The sequence below is a fragment of the Oryza glaberrima genome, chromosome 11 (genome assembly GCF_000147395.1).
Source record: "Oryza glaberrima chromosome 11, OglaRS2, whole genome shotgun sequence".
Classification (NCBI taxonomy): Eukaryota; Viridiplantae; Streptophyta; class Magnoliopsida; order Poales; family Poaceae; genus Oryza; species Oryza glaberrima.
Genome location: NC_068336.1, coordinates 2,989,081 through 3,004,808, shown reverse-complemented (window position 1 = coordinate 3,004,808; position 15,728 = coordinate 2,989,081). Strand labels below are relative to the sequence as shown.

At 43.2% G+C, this 15,728-nt stretch overlaps 1 protein-coding gene across 1 annotated transcript; it reads left to right on the top strand.

The window, feature by feature from the left end:
• The first annotated feature begins 1,320 nt into the window (after window positions 1-1,320).
• Window positions 1,321-3,701, top strand: LOC127754633 (60 kDa jasmonate-induced protein-like). Its single transcript, XM_052280207.1, has 2 exons — window positions 1,321-2,475; window positions 3,072-3,701. The coding sequence occupies exons 1-2, from the start codon at window positions 1,321-1,323 to the stop codon at window positions 3,699-3,701; spliced, it is 1,785 nt and encodes a 594-aa protein (XP_052136167.1).
• The last annotated feature ends 12,027 nt before the right edge of the window (window positions 3,702-15,728 follow it).

Here is a 15,728-nt window from a genome sequence, read left to right as displayed (position 1 = left end):
CGCGCACCCCAACTGAGCACCTCGCCCCCAAGCAGAGCCGCGCGAAACCTCGCTCTAGTGAGTCCACGGGCGGAGGAGAAAACGATAGGAACACGCGCTGTGGGCAGCGTTGCTTCGCCGACCCGTGACCTTGCGCCCAATACTCCCAGCGAAATACCCGATTCACCCTCCTAAATCCTCTCCCTCCACCGATTCTTCCACTCCCGCGCAAGCAAAATCCTCAAAATCGGCAAGCAAAAATGTGGCAAAGGATCTTGGGGATTGGAAGAACTCAAGAAGATGGATTCAAGAAACACTATTTTTGCCACCATAAGATGAAAAAGAAAAATGAAGCAAAATAATAGATCGCCGGCGGTGATGTTGCTGAGCGTCACGCGCTTCTTGGCCACGGCGGCAGCGGGGCGGCGCCCGCTGCTGCCTTCCTTCCTCCTCCCTCCCCCACTGCAGTGGTGTCCCCCATGACGGCGACGTGCACTCGAGCACAGGAGGTGAGGCGGCGCCGCCACAAGGACGACGAGCCGGCGCGCGTCAGTCGCCACGGCGTCGGCGTCACCGCCGACTCCGCCTCCCCGGCTGCGTGCCCGCCGGATCTACTCCCCCCCTCCGCCTAGCTCGACCTCTGCTGCATCCGACCGGAGAGTCGCTACCGCCGCCGGTATCCTGTTCACAGCACGGGAGGGAGTTGAGGAGGAGGAGCAGCGGCAGCAGCAGGGGGAGGCGGCGACGGGGGCAGTAGCAGCGGCAGCAGGAAAGGCCGCCGGACTGGGAGGAGGCGAAGGGGAGGAGGAGCGGCGGATTGGGAGGAGGCGAATGGGAGGAGGAGTTGCGGTGGACAAGCCGAGGCGAAGGGGAGGAGTCGCGTCGTGGGAAAGGCGAAGTAGGTGCGGAATTTACGCCTTCTTCGCTCCCTGTGTGGGGTAACGCGCGTTGTGGGAGTAGTTTCCTTGTACAGTAACTTCATCCCATTAAACCACACAACTAGAGGTGCTTATACTGTGAGATGGGTGGCTTTGAGCCAATTTTTTAGGCTAGGGATACGGGCCCCATAGCTTGCACTGTGAGTGCCCTTATATTGCCACACATCTGTAGGACCAATACCGCCTAATCGGTTAGGTAAGTAGTTCGTCCTGTTTGGTTAGTTTAGGGGTGTAAAATAGTGTATCAGTAGAATTTATGGTGTAAATCAGACCATTGCGATAAAGCGAAATTTCATTTATAGGTGTATATCTCTGACTTTTTTCATTTTTCTTAAATGCGCGTATGACTAGCTAGTTTCCTTTGATATGTGTACTTACGCTAACTCCTTGAACTAATAGAGACATGGCGCCAAAATTTGGCAAGCGAGGAAATACGTATGTTGGAAGGCCACCCATAATTGAGGTAGTGACCTACAACGTCTCGACGACACAACAGTACAGTGGATTCATATATGACCTTCGCCACAGGCTCGCGAAGCATCAACACATTGGCCGTCCCGTTCTCGCAATGGGAAGTCATCCTAAACAGCCGGCGAGGTGGATGTACATTAACCTTGTGGGCAACGACAACGACAGGGCAACCCTGGCTGTCCGGGATGACAATCTCTACATTATTGGCTTTAAGAACCAGAAAGGACAATGGTTCGAAATTGGCGTGCCGACGAAGAACATGCCATTGCTGAACTCTTCCACGTTTTTAGGATGCGACGTCCGGTACAGAAGCTTACTTAATGTGCCGGAGGGCCCTTCAACTCCAAGCGAAGTGGTCCTGAGGGAATTGATGAGTGTAGACCTGCGAAGGACTCGCGTGCTCGACGCTGTCCATGAGCTATCGGACTACGCACATCCCCAAAATGGAGTAGTTGACGTTGCCACAAAACGGCATCTGGCGCGCCTGGCTGTTGTGATCTGCGAGTCCGCGAGGATGACTCCACATTACGACACGGTGAACAATGGCTACGAAAGCAACGCGCCTGTCACCCTCACCGAGCTGCAAGTAAACTACTTGTGGAACTGGACTTGTATGTCACGGATACTGGGCGGGTGGCCGCCGCCAACATTGCCCTGGGAACTAACTGCGGAGACCAAAATCAAATGCTTTTGTGACGCGCTCACCATAGTCCAACTGCTACGTAACACCCCGAAATGGCATGTGCAACATAGGATTACTCATCAACGCAAGGAGCCACCGTGTCTGCGGCGGCCACCACCATCGGATTATGGTCCACGCCCGCATGCACAACTGCCACCGCCACTGGCTAAACGAGCGCCACAGGCTCTCTCCGAAGAAGAAAAGAGGCCTTCATCACCTGATGACCGCGAAGAATCTTCCATGGACGGCTGTATCGGGCGCTTGTTAGTGGAGGTGCTGACCGTGAACCCCATGTACGCGAGTGACAATTTTCACAGGTGTACCATCGCAATATATGATGGGGAACGCGGCCAGATCCTCTTCAAGCACCAAGAAGGAGATCCTTCTGTCATCCGCGACTTTCAGGTAAATTAAAAAACAAATGTTAATATACATCTGTTCAGATTAATGTCATTTTAAACTATATCATTATTTAGTAAAATTGATAATCATGTAGCTATATTTAGTTTTTTTTATCAAATATTGGTAATGTCTATGGAATTTTGGCAACATTATATATTTATATTGAGTATATCCTATCAAAACTTGGCAAAGTTGTCAATCTACCAAAATTTTAGCATTATTAAATTTTGGAAAGGTTTATTTTGGCATCAATCTGAACAGATCCCTAATTTCCCTCTGTTTCACAATATTGTTTTTGTCTTTAATTGTGAAACATTTTATATAAAAAAAACAAAACAATACTCTATGTGAAACGAAGGGAGTAAAAATAATAAGATACTCTGACACAGCTCCAGCTCCTCCTCTCTTGAAACTAGAGCTCAGCCAAACAATTTCAGCCCCACCTAAGTAGCAGCAAAGTTAGGTGGAGCTCTCTCACAGAATAAACTAGAGAGGTGGAGCTGGGTTAAGCAAATGGGCCCTCTACTCATTGATGTGTGTAGTGTATCTAGATTCATTCCATAAGTATATATTGATTGGCAGACAATACATGCATGCAGGGCAATTTGTTCCTTACAGGTCCACATAGTGCCATCTCAGCCGAGGGGAGCTTCCTCATTGAAGTTAATCCCCACACTCCGACAGGTGGTCAATCATATATATCTAAATCTCAAGCCGTTGGTGGTACGCTGTTTTGGGACTGCTATGACGACGACAACGAGTACGACAAGATATTGACCGACAACTTCAGCACAGGCCTCGGGCCCCTTAGGGTGACCTACGCGGTGCTGAGCAACGCAGTGGAGGCCACCGTGCAGGTCAAGCTGCTGCCTCTCGCCGGAGGCAGAGCCACCTCCGGCTCCGTCTTCGGTGTCATCACCGTGCGAAGCCAAAAATTCGGGGTCGGAAGCGTGCTCTTCAGCCGTAGCCCGCAGGCCAAGGTGCAACTGGCTTCTGACTCGACGGTTCCACTCGCACGTTCTGTTGTAGCTGTACCACTTGACTTCCCTGTCTTGATAGAGGCCCAGCTGCATGCTGGCAACGAATATTTCCAAGGTAAGCTGGAGTTCGCCGCCGGTGTATGTGGTAAGCAGCAGACAAAACAAATATTGCATGCTTTAACACCCCGCGCCGCCGGCGCCGGCAACACTGTGCTTGAAATCACCTGGTCACCGGACTTCCCAAGGTAAATTGAACTCGCAGCTAGCGCCCTACTTCAAATGTTGCATGCATTTAGTTATATTACTTCGTCTTCTGTACTACCTCCACATTTTAATATATAACGCCGTTGATTTCTTTTCCTATGTTTGACCATTCGTCTTATCCAAAAAAATTTAATATAATTATCATTTATTTTATTGTGACTTAATTCGTCATCAAATGTTCTTTAAGCATGACATAAATATTTTTATATTTGCAAAAAAAATTTGAAAAAAAGAATAGTCAAACGTTGATCGAAAAATCAACGGCGTCATACATTAAAACATGAAGGGAGTATATAGCTAGTAATATTGTTTTTTTTAGATAATGGAATATAATATCCCGGCCTTTACTCAAAAGAGCTACAGCCAATTATTACATAGTAGTTTTTATGAACATAGTGTAAATCTAAATGAATAGAACCCACCGAAGAGAAAAACAAAGAAACCAGCCTAACATAAGGAGATCACAATTATTGAAGTCTATTTGTAAATCTCCAACCATAATTGGCAAAAAGTTGCATAACCGTGGTCTCCAACTTTCAGCATGCAACATTCAGAAACTCTTCATCTTCATCACATCTTTGTAGTTGTGCCCAAAACCGGAGCCAATGAGTTGCCCTGAAAATGACCTGCATATAGGAAAATGATGGTGATTTGTCAAAAACCATATCGTTCCTACTCAGCCATATTGCCCAACAAATGGCAAAAGCTCCAACAAGTATCAGTTTACTCATTTTCTTATCAACTCCCAAAAGCCACCCATTAAAAATATGAGATATGCTAACTGGAAGATTAAAACCAAAAGAGAACTGAACTACTCTCCATAGAAACTTCGCAAAATGACAATCCATAAAGAGATGTTGAATAGACTCATTCTTCAAACAAAAAGAACACCTCAAACTGCCATTCCAGTTACGCCTTGCCAAATTATCCTTAGTTAACACAACCCCTTTAAGTAGGTACCACATGAAAATTTTAATCTTAAGTGGCAACTTAAGCTTCCAAATACACTTGATTCTCTCGATATAGCCACTATTAATTAAAGCTAGGTACATAGACCTCACCGAGAACAAGCCATTCTGATGGAAATTCCATCTAAAACTATCAGACGAATCATTCAACTGAATATGTACTATAGAGGCACACAACTCATGCCAACAAACAAGATTCTGACCAACTAAAGCTTTTCTGAAAGAAACATTAAGCGGAACAGATCCCATAACAGTGGCAATAGAAGATGTTTTCCTCCGAACAATTATGTACAAAGATGGATATTTATCCTTAAAAGCCAAGTTAACAATCCATCTATCTTCCCAAAATCTAATTTGTTCCCCATGATTGACAATTTAAGAACCCATATTTAAGAAAGTACTTTTAACATTCATAAGACCAGACCAAAAATGGGAATCACCTTGTTTCTTGTCAACTTGGGTTATAGATTTATTATAGAGATATTTCTTTTTCAATAAATCATGCCAAACCCCTTCCTCATTAATTAACTTAAACAACCATTTACTTAAAAAATATTTATTTTGTATCTCCAAATTATGAATCCCAAGACCCCCCCCCCCCCGGTCCTTGGGTTGACAAACAACATCCCACCTAGTGAGCCTGTATTTTTTCTTATGGTCATCCCCTTGCCAAAAAAACCGCGATCTATAATAATCAATTTTACGAAGAACCCCTTTCGGCACCCCAAAAAAAGATATCATAAACATGGCTAAACTTGAAAGAACAGAATTAATCAACACCAGCCTACCACCAACAGATAAATGCTTGCCTTTCCAACTACTAAGTTTTTTCTCAATTCTCTCTTCAATAAGTTTCCAATCTTTATTAGAAAGCTTCCTAAAATGCATCGGAATTCCAAGATATTTAAAAGGAAAGGTACCTAACTTACAACCAAAAATATCATAATATTGTTCATAACATTCCTTTGCCTGACCAAAGCAAAATAATTCACTCTTGTGAAAATTTATTTTTAGGCCAGATAACTTTTCAAATACCGATAAAATCAGTTTCAAATTCTTTGCCTGTTGCAAGTCATGCTCCAAAAAGATGATAGTATCATCTGCGCAAGATAGACAAACCATCATCAACAAGATGAGGAATAACCCCATTCAAGAGTCCCGCCTCTTTAGCCCTCTTAATCAATAGAGTAAGCATGTCAGCTACTATATTAAAAAGAATAGGAGATAAAGGATCCCCTTGCCTAAGACCTTTGTAAGTTTGAAAACCATTACCAATTTGATCGTTAACTTTTATATCAACATGACCACTTTGAGCAAAAAAAGCTATCCACTCACACCATCTAGGAGAAAAGCCTTTCATTCTCAAAGTTTGTTGTACAAAAGGCCATTTAACTTTATCATAAGCTTTCTCAAAATCAATCTTAAAAATTACACCACTTTTATCGTTGCGATGTAATTCATGTAAAATCTCATGTAAAATAATCACCCCTTCCGTAGTATTTCTCCCAGGAATAAACACGGTTTGAGTAGGCCTAATTAACTTTTGAGCGATAGCTAGTAATGTTGTATGCGTTACTTACGTCGTTTTTGGACATATGGCTATAGCATTCGTCTTTCACTTTTACAGGGAGCGCTGAATTGTATAGAGACGATCGAGGATTCTCTGTAGCGACAACCACAATTGTGGCTTCAAGGAGATCCAATTGCATCAATCCAGAACATCTCTACACGTCGATACCCAGCTAAGCGTTAATTAGTTTACTCAATTATTTCCATACAACGATCTCGGTGAAAAAGGATATTTGTGTGCTACTATGATCTGTACTATCTACCATATGTGCTCCTACGTTGTATGATTCTTTTTTTTTTCGAGGGAGATCTAACCTATAGATGGTTGTACGTGTGGTTGTACACTCAAACATAATTATTCAATCCCTCGAATAGTTGCCTGTTTTAATTATATATGTGAGTTGCATGTCAAAGTTGTTATTTTTAATGAAAAACTATAATTGATTACGGCACGGGACTCGGATGGCATATTTGTAAAACCACAAAGTAAAAAGCTCACTGCAAAAAAAAGCTGAGGAGAGCTTGCGCAGGAAGATAGCTTCCGCCCCTTCACCACTTGAAGATAGGAGCCAACGGTCTACTAGGTTCCAGGGTGAAGTGTCATGACCATAACTTGTACTCAACCCCAAAATAAATACTACTACTTCGTACTTCCTGTGTTTCACAGCCCGGTCTCTTTTTTCAACTCACCTCCCTTATTTTCCACGTGCATATGCTCTCCAAACTACTAAGGGTTACTTTTTTTTTTATAAAAGTTTATGTAGAAAAGTTGCTTTAAAAATTATATTAATCCATTTTCAAGTTTATTTTAGTTAATACTTAATTAATCTTATGCTAATACGAACTTTGTTTTGTGTGTTGGCCAATCCCTCCTCTCGAAAACAGCCTTGGTGTATTCCCATGGTCTTGGAACCAGCTACGACCATCCCCCTTTTTTGTTAGGGTTAATTAGATCCATGCCATTGCAACTTTTACAGTTTTGAAATATACCATTACTATTCATCTACTTAGAGTAATGCCATTTCAATTTTACTGTTATTTGAAATATACTACTAGTTACCCCTTCAATGTATTTTCTAAAACTTTTAGACCAATTTACCCTTGTCTTCTTCCTCCGTCTCTTCTTCTTCTTCTCCAACATATGCATCCCCTTTCTTCACCCAGTGATGCCGACCAGCCGGTGCACTGATGCTGCTCTCTGCGCGAGCCCCTTCCTGCGGGGCATTTTCACACGTTGGGCCATCGACGCGATGGGTGACAGACTAGAGCTGTGGGAGATATCCTCGTCAGCGAGGAGGCGGAGGTCGGGTACGAGGTGCTGCAGCTGGTGCTCGAATCCCTCCCGTTGTCGTGCCCGTCGCAAAGCCAAGCCGTCCGAGGACCAACCAACGACCGGCTGGTAACTTAGGCCACCAATTTGATTCCGCTGCATCTTAATTCTTCTATGGGAAATCAAGTGCTTTGGTGGATATTGATACATGCAACACTGTAGCAACACGACAGCTAATTCATATTGGGTTCTTGTCCTGGTGATTGGAGTAGTTGTTGGTTTGACCCATCGTTGCTGCGTATGCCTAGATAATTGGGTCCACAGTAGCTGCTCCGCTTCCACATAGTAGGCATGCTACCTGCTGCTTTGATGTTCAGCTTAGTAGCTGAGGCATCTAGTTGGTAGAGAAGATGAACAGGAGAGAGGGGAGAAAGGAGGAAGAAGGGTAATTTGGTCCAAAAATTCTAGAAATTACATTGAAAGGGTAAGTAGTGGCATATTTCAAATAACTATAGAATTATAATGGCATGCCTCTAAATTGATAAATAGTAATGGCATATTTCAAAATCGTCAAAGTTACAGTGGCATGGATCTAATTAACCCTTTTTGTTACTTCCGACAACATCACGACCACCTCACCTGCTACATGTGCTCCAACTGCCCTAGTGCCCTCTCCTACCCACAACTACAGAAACATGCATCTATGACGGATCAATGTGATCCATGTCACATGACCTCATCTTTGATGGGTTGGACATGTTTGAGATACGACGAGGACGACGTGCTACAGATTTAAGGTCATATCTGAATGACCTATTAAAGATAAAATATCATCTCTGACAAGCCAATTTCTCATACCATCACATGCACCTAACATGGCCTTCAGGTCTCTCTTCTTTCTCTCTAGATCAACCTCATCTTCCCATCTCGAACTCTCTGTTTTCCTCTCTCGTCTATCTGCCTTTCTCCCGAAAGTTGCATGCATCCAAGCGCTACCACCCCGTCCTCCAATTCGGAGCACTAGCCATCGTCCCCTCCGCTCTAAGTGTGGGTCACCATCTCCTCTGCTGCGAGCGCCTACCCTAGCTATCTCCTCCACACTAGAGAACCCTCTATGCCGAGCTGCTCTGATCTCTATATCAAGTCCCCAACCGTCTATGGTGTCAGTTATCTTTGACGGGTGAAAAAGCACCCGTCACAAATATGCTTCTTCCTTGCGACCTAAGGTTTTATCACATGTGTTGGAGGAACGGGGACTAGGGTCCTCAGCCCTCCGGGGTCTTTGGGGCAATAGAGGTTTTGAACTTTTTGAAGAGATGTACAAGATCTACACCTTCTAGAGACCCACAAGATTTAGATCTCCAAGGTGCCAGGAAGAGAATTGAGACCTACAAGCTCTATCTCAAGGTGCTGAGGAGACAGCTGGTGACTTGGTGCACCCTCCACAGGCGGTGTACATTGAGAACTTGTTCATCAATGACATCTTTGAGAAGCTTATCCGAAGTAACGAGAAAAGCTATAAATCCAACTACCCTGGGCCAACTTGGTGCCCCGGACAAACATTGTGCCATAGGCATGTGGCTGCCCCAGGGTATAGCATAGGGGTCTCGGGGCCCTAGCATGCATCCTGCTCCGGGCTCGCCCTGGGTTCCTCCGCCTATCCAAGTGGGCCCAGACTTTTGAATCCAACCAATATCATGATTTATGTTGCAAGATGAAACAGTTGGAGAACAACTCATCTGCATATACCATAAGGACGTGGCGCTGCATGTAGCCTCCTACATGCCCACGTCAACCGAAATAATAGGAAGGGTGCGGCATGTCGTGCCCACATCAACTCCCATACAATATCACCTTGCTACCTCACAGGGACTGATTGGTGTAACCCACGGTGACCGGCATGCCCGCTGCCTCCCTCTCCCGCTTCGTCCCATATGGTTCAATCGAACCTAGAAGATGAGTGACGGTTATTCAGTAAAGTCTCCTTTTCAAATGGTAAGAAATGATAAGAGCACCACTAATAGTGATTAACAAATTGCTCTACTTTGGAGTGCTCTCAGATGAGTAGCTATACTAGTAAATGGTCATGAGGGCACTACCAAGGGAAGTCCAACCATGAGATTGTCACTTGGATCTCATGACCACCCATTCCAATAACACGTTCCACATGTTGATCACTAGTCGTAGGGTCAAACTCGACTGCAGCTCCGACAATCTCATCACCGGAAGAAGAACACAAGTCCAACTCGATCGTCAACGACATCATAGCTGGCACTGCAAGCGCACGCCTCGCCAATGGGATCAACCCGTCTGATCCTATGTGTGGGATGCTGCCAAAGTCGCTGTAGAACAGGACACAACCAACACTGAGGAGCTTGCTGCGCGTGATGATCCTCCCAAGAACACCGGTGATTGCAGTGGGGTCGTTGTGTTCATCTCGACGGACCAGCTTGACTGTGACCTGTCCTTCAACGACGTTGGTCAGCACAGCGTAGCTCACCTCAGCGGGACCATACCCAGTGTTGACTGTCTCGATTATGGTATTGTTGTAGTTGTTGAAGAGACCGTTGCAGGTATTGCATATTATCTCCACCTCATTCTCATTGTTATCCTCTTCTTGGCTACCATCATGGAGACAAAGGGTAAAGATGACGGGGGCATATGCTGAGGTGGCAAACGATGGACCAGTTAGCATGATGTTGCCCTGTTTTGGGAGAAAAAAAATCCAATTGAAACTAGTATAGACATTATTTGGAAGCATGAATTTTGCAAGATTTTCATAAAAATATTTTTATTTTTGCCTTTATTATACATTTATTGTTTCAGTTTGGACTCCTTTTTTTTCCACATCCTCAAGATTACTCTCCGTGTACCACCGTAAACTGTGTAAAATCAAAGGTGTTTTTTATTATTATTCTGTGATGAACAATTGGCATTGGAGATTATTGGTTTTGATATTTGGAATTTATTCACGAAGTGGTTTTGGAGATGATTGGATTTATAGGTGAATCGCAGGTTCTGTTATTTCATGTGACCGGTCAGATCGGGCTCTGGTAGCCGGTCAAACCGGCGTGTATCGCGCGGTCAGACCGGCGTGTATCGCGCGGTCAGACCGGCCCAGCCCGCGGTCTGACCGGCCGACGCTGTGTTGGTTTCGGTTTCGGGTTGTTTGTTTGGATATCCGTGATTATTTCATGATTATGGCTTCTAGATGGATACTATACAATTGTTTGCTACTAATGAGTCAAGTTGTGATAGCTTGGTCTCGGAATATGGTTTCTTTGTTTATTTCATGTGTAGGTGACTCGATGCCTCGGGAGAGTATTTGCGGTGACGGACCGGGAGTTGGCTTGGGGATAAGATGACGTCCGTGGTGGTCAGAGATCATGCGGGATACTTAGGCTAGAGTTGATGCACGTGGTTGATGGAGATTCCATATGGCATACGATGGAGATATTGTGTGCATATGGGATGCGGAGTCGAATTTGGAAGGAGTCCAAATTTGGTATGAGTGGTTATGTAAAGTTTGTTTCTTGTACTAGAGGGTTTCCTAAGGTGTTTAGGACTCCTAGTATGAGTTTGGTTCGTGGCTTTAGGCTGCCTACCTCGGATATAAATAGAGGGGGAGCGTGATGCTTCCCGGTATCGCTTTTGAGAGCAATTGAGTTGAGTTTTGAGTTAGGGTTTCGAGTTTAGTCGAAATTTTTGTAGGGAGTGCTGTTGGTGCACTTTGTAAACACAGAGAATCAATAAAGTCGTCAACTACTTTAAGAGTTCTTCGATTTATGTTTCACCGGGTTTCGGCGGTCTAACCGGCGATATACCGGCGGTTAGATCGGCGGCAAGCAGCAGTCAGACCGGCGGTGGCGAGGCGGTCAGACCGGTGGCGGCGACAGCTGATCTCGGTGGTCAGACTGGAGATCTAATCTCGGTCAGACCGACGGCACCACTCGGTCAAACCGACAGATCAATCTCGGTCAGACCGACTTCCGTCGATTTCGAGGGTAACTTTTATTTCCGCTAAAAGTTTTCGGTTTTTAGGTATACCAACCATTCACTCCCCTCTCTGGTTGGCTTAGTTATTGTGATTCGATCATACAAGTGGTATCAGAGCCTTGTTTCTTCTTTGGATTTTTATCGATCTAGAGTTTTTGCCATAGTTACTCCTGTTAGGTTTTCAACTAATCCTAATGTTTTCAATGGAACGGATTTTTCTCATTGGTATAGTAGGATGCAATCTTACATTATGGCTGAAGTTTATGATATTTGGAGAAAAGTTTCTCATCCTTATGTGATTCCTGAAGCTAATAATACTGCTGCTGAAAAATTTGCTTTTGAACAAAATTGCAAAGCTCGCAACATTCTTTTGAGTGGTATTTCTCGTTCGGATTATGATCGTGTTGCGCATTTTCAAACTGCTCATGAAATTTGGAATGCTTTGAGTAACTTTCATCAAGGAACAAATAACATTAAAGAACTTCGTCGTGATATTTTCAAAAAGGAGTACATTAAATTTGAGATGAAACCTGGAGAAGCTTTGGATGACTATCTTTCTAGGTTTAATAAAATTTTGAGTGATCTTAGATCTGTTGATTCTTCTTATGATGCTAATTATCCACAATCTGAGATTTCTCGTCACTTTTTGAATGGTCTTGATATGTCTATTTGGGAGATGAAAGTTACATCTATTCAGGAATCTGTTAACATGTCTACTTTGACTTTGGATTTGCTTTACACAAAATTGAAAACACATAAGATGATTGTTCTTTCTCGGAAAGTTGATTCTAAGTTGAGTGCTTTGGTTTCTTCTTCTTCTTCTTCTTTGGATGTTGATGCTTCTTCATCTAAGCCTTCTTTTCTTGCTGTTTTTAATGCCACATCCGATGATCAACTCGAACAGATCGAGGAGGAGGATTTGGCTTTGGTTGCTAACAGAATTGCTCGAGCTATGAATAATGCCAGGAACAGGAAAAGAGGTGGTCCAAATCGTTGCTTTGAATGTGGTTCAATTGATCATCTTCGTTCGCATTGTCCTAAGCTTGGGAGAGGCAAAAGAGAAGACAGATGGTGAGAAGACCAACAACATCAAGCCGAAGGGTTCATCCCAAGGGAGGAAGCTGGAGAATCTCAGGAAGGCTTTTCAACAAGTTTGCGCCGCCTTCGAGCCACTAAGTGATGTAGATGGTGAGAGTGGAGATGATGACAAGGGAAAGAACATCTCCGGTGTTTGTTTTATGGCGCGTGGTGAATCGGATACAGAGTATGAAGATAATGAGGTAAGTGCTTTTGAGGAAGCTATTAATATTTTGAGTGCAAAAAATAAGAAGTGTGAGAAGATGTATAGAAAACAGGAATTTATCACTGAATCTCTTAAATCTGAAATTGATAGGTTAAAATGTCTTATTCCTAATGATGATGTTTGCTCAAATTGTGTGGTTTTAATGAATGAGATTTCAAAAATTAGAGATGTTAATGCTGCACATGATTTGAAAAATAGATCTTCTCTTGCTTGTAGTTTTGCCTTGCATACACGCACTTTGGATGAGTTGTTTTTAACTAAAAAGTTGTTGCAAAAATATCAAATTGCTTTTCATGCTAGTTTGATGTTTAACATGATTTCTGCTAAGAAGTTAAAACAACCTCATGATGTTTTGGATTGCTCAACATGTAATTTGAATAAGTTGAAATTGAAAGATGCTTTAGGTCGTGTTGAGTTCAAGGAAGATGTTGTGAAAAACAATGAAGTGCTTTCTTGCCCTAAATGTCGTAAAAGCAAAGGTGTTATGGTAGATTGTGAAAATTGTGCTAATTTGGAAAAAGAGTTTTCTTGTTTGAAAAATTTTTTGCTAAGATTTTCTGATGGTAAAAAGAACCTCAACATGATTTTGGATGAATCAAAGATTAGCACACATAACCGTGGTTTAGGTTTTAATCCTTATGCTCATAATTCTAGACATCCTCCTGTTATGTTAGGTGTTGGTGCTAGAAGTGGTGAGATTTTGGTTAAACCTGATACTAACAAAACTGTGTTTAAATCTGCTGGTATCATGTCTACCTTGAATGCATCTTCTTCAAAATCCAATATTGTGCATGCAAAATCTCCTGTTGTTGCTGGTATTGCTAAATCTTCTAATGCTACCAATGTGTCTAATCATCGTGAAAAATATACTTTGTCCTTTTTGTGGAAAAGATGGACATATTGTTGGTTTTTGTTTCAGATTAGCTCACAAACAGAAAAAGGAGAGAGAGATTGCTTTTGCAAAATCAAAGTGGCAAAAATCGGGTTTTCCCTCGAGGGAACAGGTCAGACCGCAGTGGGTCCCGCGATCAGACCGGCGACCAGTCAGACCGGTACTGAGCGTCGGTCAGACCGGGCACCGGTCAGACCGGTGGTACAGAAGCGGTCAGACCGGCCCCCGGTCAGACCGGCCACTATATCTCGGTCAAACCGGCCTCGGAGGAATTTTTCTGAAAATTCTCAAATTGATTTTGCACATGGATATATGCCTATTGGATCTACTAGTCGTGTGTCTCAGTACTGGATTCCTAAATTTTTATTATCTTCTAACCCCAATACTGAGGCTTCGACTTCTGCTTGTGTGTAGGCTTTGGTGGCAAGGAAGGAAAACGTGTGGATCGTGGATTCCGGTTGTTCGCGGCACATGACTGGTGATAAAAATTGGTTCTCCTCACTTCAGAAGGCATCCAAGACTGAATTGATTATCTTTGGTGATGCTTCTACAAGTGCCGTTCTCGCTACAGGTTTGGTTAAGGTAAATGAAAAATTTGAATTGAAGAATGTAGTTTTGGTTGAGGACTTAAAGTACAATTTGCTTTCGGTTTCACAAATTGTTGATGAAAATTTTGAGGTTCACTTTAAGAAAACTGGAAGTAAAGTCTTCGATTCTTGTGGTGATTCTGTGTTGAATATTTCTCGCTATGGAAGAGTATTTAAAGCTGATTTTGAAAATCCTGTTTCACCTGTGATAACATGTTTGGTTGCTAAGTTTGATAAAGATGTGATGTTTTGGCATCGTAGACTTGGACATGTTTGTTTTGATTATCTCACTAGGTTAAGTGGTTTGGATCTTGTTCGTGGTTTGCCTAAACTTAAGAAAGATTTTGATTTGGTTTGTACACCGTGTCGTCATGCTAAGATGGTTGCTTCTTCACATGCTCCTACTGTTTCTGTGATAACGGATGCACCAGGACAGCTATTACATATGGACACTGTTGGTCCAGCTAGAGTGCAATCTGTTGGAGGAAAGTGGTATGTGTTGGTTATTGTTGACGATTTTTCTAGATATTCTTGGGTTTTCTTTATGGCAACTAAGGACGAAGCTTTTCAACACTTTCGTGGATTGTTTCTTCGATTGAATCTTGAATTTCCTGGTTCTTTGAAAAGAATTCGAAGTGATAATGGTGGTGAGTTTAAAAATGTTTCTTTTGAACAATTTCGCAACGAAAAAGGTCTTGAACATGAATTTTCTTCTCCACGTGTTCCTCAACAAAACGGTGTTGTTGAAAGGAAAAACCATGTTTTGGTTGAGATGACTAGAACGATGTTGGATGAATATAAAACTCCTAAAAAATTTTGGGCTGAGGCTATTAACGTTGCTTGTTATATTTCAAATCGGGTTTTCTTGAGATCTAAACTTGGAAAAACTTCTTATGAACTTCGATTTGGACATCAACCCAAAGTTTCACATTTGCGTGTTTTTGGTTGCAAGTGCTTTTTCTTGAAATCTGGAAATTTGGATAAGTTTGAGCCACGTTCTACCGATGGATTGTTTCTTGGTTACCCCGCACATATTCGTGGCTATCATGTACTTATTTTGGAGACTAACAAAATCATTGAGACTTGCGAAGTTTCTTTTGATGAGGCTAATCCAGGAACTAGACCCGATATTGCAGGTACACAGTCACAGGTTCAGGGGGAGGATGGTCGTATTTTTGAAGACGAGAGCGACGACAACGACGACGACGAGGTCGGCTCGGCCGGTCAGACCGGGCGCTAGGCCAGTCAGACCGCCGGCACACCTCTGGTTAGACCGCCTCAGGAGGAGCGGTCAGACCGGCCAGGGACGTCGGGTTCGGGTACTGTTGATGCTGATCGAGATGGTCCTCCAGAGATTACTACTTCGACCAGTACTGATACAGAACGTGGATCAACTTCAGAAGTCGCTGCTCCTTTGCACATTCAAC

What these genes read in the sequence shown, in the direction of transcription:
- LOC127754633 (XM_052280207.1), top strand. Translation starts at nt 1,321, where the DNA reads ATGGCGCCAAAATTTGGCAAGCGAGGAAATACGTATGTTGGAAGGCCA. An exon ending in CTGTCATCCGCGACTTTCAG is followed by an intron (nt 2,476 to 3,071) that starts GTAAATTAAAAA and finishes ACATGCATGCAG; the next exon opens with GGCAATTTGTTCCTTACAGG.